At 59.7% G+C, this 7,857-nt stretch overlaps 1 protein-coding gene across 1 annotated transcript; it reads right to left on the minus strand.

Annotated features, from left to right (window-relative positions):
* Positions 1-3,421: 3,421 nt before the first annotated feature.
* ISLR2 (immunoglobulin superfamily containing leucine rich repeat 2) lies at positions 3,422-7,391 on the minus strand (the record flags this gene model as incomplete). The annotated part of the gene is made up of 3 exons (XM_080809490.1): positions 7,298-7,391; positions 7,081-7,187; positions 3,422-5,676 (listed from the first exon to the last, which is right to left on the minus strand). Exon 3 carries the CDS (start codon positions 5,666-5,668, stop codon positions 3,422-3,424), a length of 2,247 nt encoding a protein of 748 aa, XP_080665616.1. The 5' UTR covers positions 5,669-5,676; positions 7,081-7,187; positions 7,298-7,391.
* Between the last annotated feature and the right edge of the window lie 466 nt (positions 7,392-7,857).

A 7,857-nucleotide genomic window follows, 5' to 3' on the forward strand; every position in this document is an offset into this window, starting at 1 on the left:
GCACTGGGTAAGCACGATGGAGCTCCTAAAACACCTGAGGAAGGAATGACATCTCCACTGGGCAAGGCTTCAGGGTTCCTTCCAACCCTGGGCCTTTAAGAGATTCTTCAACAAAGAAATAAGGTAGATGCAGAAAGAAAAAGAAAAGAGAGAGGAGAGAAGGGGAGGAAATGAAAGAATAAAATTAAAAGAGATATAGGAAGGAAGGCCAGAGGCTGGAGAACATTCTGTGTACTTGCCAATCATCCATTCGCACAGAAGCTGGTAAGGGCCAGAGGGGACTGGTATCCCAGTGGACAGTCAACAGGGTGTCATGGCACCCTGGCCCTCCACCTCCAGCACCCGCCTAGTCCCGTCCGGGGAGCTGAGCCTTTGGATCTGGCTTTGCCCTGATAGCACTAGGCTAGCTCAGCCGTGGGTGTCCGTCCATTCGGAAGGCTGGCCCAGGACAAAGGAGGGGAAGAACTCTCGGAACTCTGCCTATCCGCCTGGGGCACTCAGGGATCTAGGGGGTCTCCAGCAAAACCCCTAGTCCTTAGGGAGGACAGGAAGGATCCCTCATTCCCCTCTCCCTCTACACCCATGACCAGAGAACTGGGTTAGGCCCAAACTGCTAAGCACTCACCCGCCCAGCCAGGCCTCTGCCCAATGCAATCACGTGGGTGGATTCCTGAACCAGTTACAAAAATTGAGCCAGTCCCTGCCCCCTGCTCAAAGGCAGCCTTTTCAAGCAAAACAAAGCTTTTACAATACAAGATGATATTTCTGAGCTGTGCCCCCAACAGTGAGGTGAACTGCAGGGGCAAAATGGAGCTGTGACTCTCAGAAGGGACTTGTTCTCTGACACAGGTTTGCTGGTCTGAGCAGGGAACCGAGGCTCCAGCCCTGGGAAGAATCCCAGCCGCTGTCTCTGCCAGGAGACAGGCTAGGATAGGAGGCTGGGTGTTTGGACATGGGCCCAGTCCCCAGCCTGCACTGGTCCAATTAGGAAGTCTTGATACTCACTGTCGGGGTGAGGAAGAAGAAACTGGAAGATGGAGAGTAGGGATGAAATCTCGATCTGCTCCCCTGTTTCTATGCCTTTCCTCTTACACCTCCCTTCCTGGCCACTCCTATTCTGCAGGGGGATTCAGCTGGAACATACAGCCAGCCCAACCCAAGCACCAGAGGCGGGTCAGGACCACAGCTCCCGCTCTGGCTCCTGCCGTTTCTTTCTCCTGTTCTCCTCAACACAAGAAGCCTCACTCCTAGGACGATTCAATTAACCAGATTCTACTCACCTCGACTCACCCCAAGAGACTCACAGACCTTGTCAGTTGTCCATCATTCACTGAGCACCCCCCAGACATAAACACACACACACACACACACACACACACACACAGAGGCACACGCTTGGGCATGCGCGCATGCCCCTGTGAATTCCCCCACTGGTTTCTCAGAGAACAGAGGGACTGGAGTTGAAACAGAAATGAGGCAGTCTACACACACACACACACACACACACACACAGACACACACAGACACACACAGACACACCCCATCATAGCGACTATGTCAACACAAGGAGTATTTGGCAGCTACACAACACACTCAGGCGCACCTCCCCCCAACACACGCACCCCTGAACTGTCGTTCAGTCTGCAGGGACCACCCCACCCTCCCTGCAAGCCCCTCCCACTCATTTCCAGCCTCCTCAAGCCCACGTGGTTTCGCCCGCTGCCGCCCGGAGTTGGAGGCACTAAGAAGGAGCGGGTGCCGGGTGTAAACACCTGGCAAAATCACAGGACAGTCCAAGCAACACGAACTCACACAAAGGATCCCAATGGGAGGATCCTGGGGGCTCCCTCCTTATGCGGCTTCCTCCAGCATCCCCCAGGCTTCCTTCCTCTGTCCCCCGCCCCCCAAGGAGTCACCAAGCCCAGATCAAATCGATTGTTTTATTGACTGTTTACATACAGACGCCTTTAGAAAAGGGCGCGGGCTCCGGGGAGAGGGAGCTACTCCGCCCCGGGCCGCACTTGTGCTGCGCTTCGCGGACTGGCAGGTCCCGACGACCGAATCCAACCCCCATCCCAATCCCGACGTTTACCTTCAAGAATAGAAAAAGGACCCCGCCCCAGTCGCCGGGCCGCGTCCACCCTCCCGCCCCCTCCCTCCCCGCCCACCTGCCTGCCCGCCCGCCCCCCTACACTACACGGTTACACTTTACAGAACACAGACTTCTCCTACAGAGCACGCTCGTCTAGGACTACACGCCAGGCAAATACTGTTCTCGCGGAAGGAGGGGCGGGGCGGGGAGACGCGAGGACCCAGGGGCTTTTCTCCATCCGGATCCCGAGGCACCATCACGCGCAGGCTTTGTGCAAACCACGGCGCAAGCCCTTGTGCGAAACCCGGCCCGGGGAGACCGCAGTTGGCTTCCTTTGCTCCCAGCGCACCTCGAACGGAGGTCTGGGCCATGTGCAGCAGCGGAACACCAGCTGTGGAGCGCTTGAATTCCGGAAACCCCAAGTCACCCACAACGAAATTCACCCAGGACCAAGCCCACGCTCTCTGCGTTAAAAGGGAGCGCGGTTCCTCGGCGCTTTAAGTTAGGAGAGAGAAAACGGATTCCCTGCTCTACCCCCTCACACACATCCAATTTTCCCAGAGGCTGGGAAGGGGGTGTTAGCACCGGACCCGGAGCGTCGCTGTCTTTGGGAAAAAACAAAAACAAAAACAAAACCGCGAAAATATGAAAATCGGAGCGCGGAGCTGAAAGGCGCCCCAGGCACCGGGCTTGGCTCCAGCTGATTAGAAGCGGATTGGGGGTGGGGGGACAGAAGGGTTTGTTTCCCAGTCGCAAGGGGACTTTGATACTAAAACTAGGGAGTTGCCACGGATTCCTGGCTTCTGGGACGTGCACCCCAGAAATGTTGGAGTAGGGGTCCAGGTGGGACCCTACAGCGCTCCACGCAAGGGACATCTGCTGGGGATCCCTGGCTGACCCCACGCCACAGCATTACCACCAGATATTTCCGTGGTCTCCTCTGTTTCCTCTGGTTCCAGAGCCTACAGTGGGGTAGGCTGCAGAGCAGATTTCGCAGATAACAATTAGGGTGGGAATGGAGACGCGTGGATTCCGCTTCCCGGTCAGCGGGTGGTGCATTATAGGGAGAGAGGAGAGTGAGTAACTGTGCTTGCCGTGGAGGGGAATTGAGCCCTCAAGGACAATGATGATAATGGGTGGCTGGGAACTGGTGCAGTCATCCCACTCCCCTCTCGAAGTCCCCAGTAATGAAGGTCGGGGCTGGTAAAGGGGCGGAGTAAGCGAAGGTTGCGGGTGGGGTGGTGGGCGTACATCCTGCCAGCCCTAGGCTTCTTCTCCCAGGCACCCAAAGTGGGGGATGGGAATGGGCAGGCCGGTGGGGCTGGAGGTTCAGCCTGCCGTCTGCCTGTAATTGCCATTAATTTCCTGGGCGATGTTGACTGCCTCGGCGCCCAGGGGCAGCCGATCACTGTACTCAGAGCCCACCTCGAACTCCTCTTGGTTGGCCTTGGATTGGGACTCCACCAAAGAGCAGGCCGCCAGACTCTCCTCCCTCTGCAGATCCCCACCTGGGTCCCCTTGCTCCGCGTCTTCGTCGAGGCCCTCCCCGGGAGCCTCTTCTGGCTCCACGACGTCTGCCTCGCCGCCTGCCGGGTAGCTTTTCTCGGACTCGAGGTAGGAGGCACGCGGGTCGAAGTCGGCAGCGATGCGTTTCTCCATGGGGTCAGGGGCCTGTGGCCGCAGTATAAGACGATAGGGCTTACCGGGGTGTTTGGCCAAAAGATGGCAGCAGGCGGCGCCCAGCAGGGGCACAGTGGCCAGCACCAGGAGGAATACGCTCACCGCCACGATAACCAGCAGCGAGGGCAATTCCTTCTTGGTGGCAAACACCACTTGCACGTGGCAAGCCTCCCCGGCTAGTGCCAAACACACTGAGTAGTTAGTACCAGGCCGCAGGCCGCGGAACCAGTAGGCGTTGACGCCCTCCTCCACGCGCGACCACTGCACTGCTGCGCCACCCCCCGCTGGGCACAGGTAGAGCAGGCGCAGCGGCCGCCGCCCGGGCCGCCCGGCTGCCCCAGCCCCGCCGGGCCCAGGTCCCCAGCGCGCCGCCAGCGGCGTCAGCTGCACGCGAGCCTCGCGCTCCGCCACGTCCAGCGCGATGACGCCCAGCTCAAAGACGTGCTGCTTGAGCTCTGCGCTCTGGTTGAATGCGTGGTTGGACACGTACCGCGAGGGGTCCCCGTGGCCACAGCGTTGCTCCTCCGCGGGATCCGCAGAGATCTGGTCTTCTGCTTCCTCTCCCACGCCTGCTTCCTCCTCCTCCTGCTCCGGCCCCGCCTCCGTTTCCCCGAGGATGCTAACCCGGGCCAGGCCTTGGCCTTTGATTTTGCCCTCGGGCTTGGAGGGTAGAACGCTGTTGCCCCGGCCTTTGGCTGTGGACTTGCGTTCAGAAGTAGGGGCCTGCCCTTCAGAGTCTCCCCCCGCGCCAGGAGCGTGCTTTGGGGGCCCAGCAGCCGCCACTGCCACGCGTAGTGAGGTGGAGTTGGCGCCCAGCTCATTGTGGGCTCGGCAGGTGTAGACGCCTGCTTCCTTGGCACTCAGGAGGGGCACCAATAGGGAACCGTTTGTAAGGGCCAGGAAACGTGGGTTGGCTGGGGGCGCGGGCCAAGCGGGTGCTGGAGTCGGGGTTGGGGCCTCCGTCTGCGTGGGCCCGTCCCCATCTCCTTCCTCCTCCCCGTCATCGGCCCCATCTGCGTTGTCCTCCCCGCTCAAGATGGGAGGCTCTAAGACTATGGTGCCACCCGGGATCTGAAGTTGCCATTGCAGGCGGGGTGTGGGGTGTCCTTCAGCGACGCAGTGTAGCATGAGCGCCAGGCCGGCGGGCAAGGGGCTGCCCGGTGCCTCGGGCGGGGGCTCAGCACTCAGGCGCACGCTGGGTGGTACACAGGACAGGGCAGGCAGGCGGTGCACCGGCACCCCCTGAAGCGCGGGAGGCGAGGCACACGCAATGGAGTCGGGCTCCGGTAAGGAGACCCTGGTGCTTGCGGCCCAGGCCTGCAGCCACACAAGGCTGCAACCGCAGTGGAAGGGGTTGTGATAGAGTTGCAGATGGGACAGTGCGCTTAACGCGTCGAAAGTGCCAGGAGCCAGGGTACGCAACCGGTTGTTGTTGATGCGCAGGGAGCGCAGGTCGGGCAGCGCACCGAGCGCATCCCGGGGCAGCGAGCCCAAACGATTGTGGTTCATTTTGAGCAGCTGCAGCGCACTCAGGTTACGAAGGTCGCTCCACGGGAAGCTGGATATGAGGTTGTGGCTTAGGTCGAGGTTCTTGAGCTGGCTCAGCACTGCCAGGGCGCCGGGCTCCACCGTGCGCACCTCATTGTGCGCTAGCCACAACGACGTGACTTGCGTGACGTCGGCGAAGGCCCCGCGCCGAAGCACGGTGATCTTGTTGGCCGACAGACTCAGCGTGGTCACGTTGGCCGGCAGTCCTTCCGGCACCTCACGCAACTCCTTGTAGGCGCAGTCGGCGAACTGGTGGGCGTACTTGTCCACGCAGGCGCACGGCTCTGGGCAAGCTCCGGCCACTCCTAGCAGAGCCCAGGCCAGCCACAGAGCCCGCAAGGGCACCATCGCGGATCCTGCGGATGGAAGCTGGGAAAAGAGGGGAGAAGGTGACTTATGAGATCCAGCCTCCCTCTCCCTATTAAGCTCTGCCTCGGCAAACGTCTGGGGCAGACCCTGGGACCCCAGGAACCTTCTCCTCTGTGCCTAAGAGTCTCTCTTGGACACGAGTGGGGGCGCAATAAAAGTCTCAGGATTCAATGCATGCTCTCTCTCGGGCCCTGACTTCCTTTTCTAGCGGACTTGTGCCTCGACCCCTACCCCTACCCCCCACCCCCACCTACCCATTCAGTCTGGCACTCCAGAGACTCAGCCGCTCACCTGTCTGCTCTGGGCTCTGCCCTGACCCGCAGGTGTGTTTGTAAGCCTTCGTTTAACTCCGTGACAAGAGTACACAGAAAAAGTATTTCTGTCCGTGGCCTGTTGTCTTTCCTCAAGCTCTTTGTCCCACTCACCGCATTTGCACATGCGCCCATACATTCACACAACACAAACACGTTGTTTGATGGGCACGGCCATCAAACTTGCAACTTCTGCAGGGGTTTAGAGGTTCACAGCACATTTTCTAGCACACAAACACAACGACACCCAGACATGGACACACTATACCCTGGAGACCTCATTGTTCTTTCAGCTGAACCTAGCATCCCGTCAGGGTTCTCCACCGTGGTGCTTTCCTGTTCATTGTGTGAGCTGACAGACACAAGGACACAAGTCCTCACACGAACCCACCCGCACACGGGCAGCACAGGCGTTTGCTTGCGCATGCACAAAAGCCCTCCACTGAGACTGAAATCCCAGCGGATAGAGAACTTGAAGTGGGAGGGAGGTGGGACCGGGGGCAGTAGGCTCCCAGCCACCCCTCCCCCCATACTGAAGCAGCCTGCCCTGGGTTGCAACTCCCTCGAGGGGAGAACCAAGGTTGCTGTGCCAACTTCTGTCTGAGGAAGGAGGTCCTTCCCCATGCATGGACCTGGAGCATTGAGGAGGATGTCACTAAAGATTCAAAGATTCCCCCCTCCCATCACGGAGGAGCCCAGGCAGCTCCCAGAGGGTATAGGGGTCCCCAACAGACAGGTCATCGTGCAGGATTCTGTCCCTTTTCTACAGCTTCACGAAGCCTAGCACACCTCAATCCCGCCCGCCCCCCCCCCCCAGGCACAGAAACCTTATACCCAGGCACAGAATCGCGCTTTCGCCGAGACTTCCCGCTCCCACCTAGAACTCCCTGCAGGTTGGACAGAGCCCCTCCCACAAGCCCATCTTTGGGAACCCGGGTTCCCTCACGCTGCCTTTGCTCCCGGGGGAGGGCCCCTCCCCAGCCCTCCGTGTCCCCCCCTCCATAGCACCAGCGGGTTATGGTACCCCAGGTGGGACTACCCACACCTGGGTTGAGGTTGTGGGGCGGTCCCGCGGCTTACCCGATGCTCGCTGACTCTCCGCGCACTGCCCTCGGGCTGCAGCCCCTTCTCCAGACTTGAGGTCTCCGAGCCAGGACACTGCCCAAGGGCGCTTTCCACATCTGTTGCTGGCTGTGGAAAAGACAGGGAGGGGCAGAGAAAGGGATAGGTAGCTATGGGGACCTCCCTAGCTCTGAGGTCCCGCTTCAGCTTTTCCTTCCGCGTCTGTTCCCCCCACGTCTGGCTGGCTGCAGACTGAAGAGAGTCCGCACGCGCGCTCCCGGCGCGGCAGGGACGCGCACAGCCTCTCCCACCTCCCGCATCATCCACATTTGTTAAAGCCGTAGAGGCTCTCCCCGAGGTTGAGACACGTTGGGCTCAAGGGGCGCCCCCCACACTCACCGCCCTCACCTAGGCTCTTCCCAGTTCAACGCACACCCATACCCCACGTCCCTCCGCATTTACACATCTGCAGACCTTGTCATTATGCCTAAGCACATCGCCATCCTCCCCCCACCACGTTCAAACACATTGATACAGACACACACAGACCTTCACACCCTCCGCACAGTCGACCTTCACATGGTAGAATTATCCATCATCATGTAATAATAACCAAGTCAATGTGTAGAGGCCTCCCGACATTCACACACATTTTCAAAGGCACACCTTCACTCGGGACACTCGCCATTCTCTCCCTCCCGCACGCACACACTTTCACGCTCACTCACCCTCACGCGCGGGTCCCGCCAGGGCCGGGGAGCTTCGCTGCTAATTGAAGGAGAGCCGCTTTTACGC

Source organism: Martes martes, assembly GCF_963455335.1.
Source record: "Martes martes genome assembly, chromosome: 7".
Taxonomy (NCBI): domain Eukaryota; kingdom Metazoa; phylum Chordata; class Mammalia; order Carnivora; family Mustelidae; genus Martes; species Martes martes.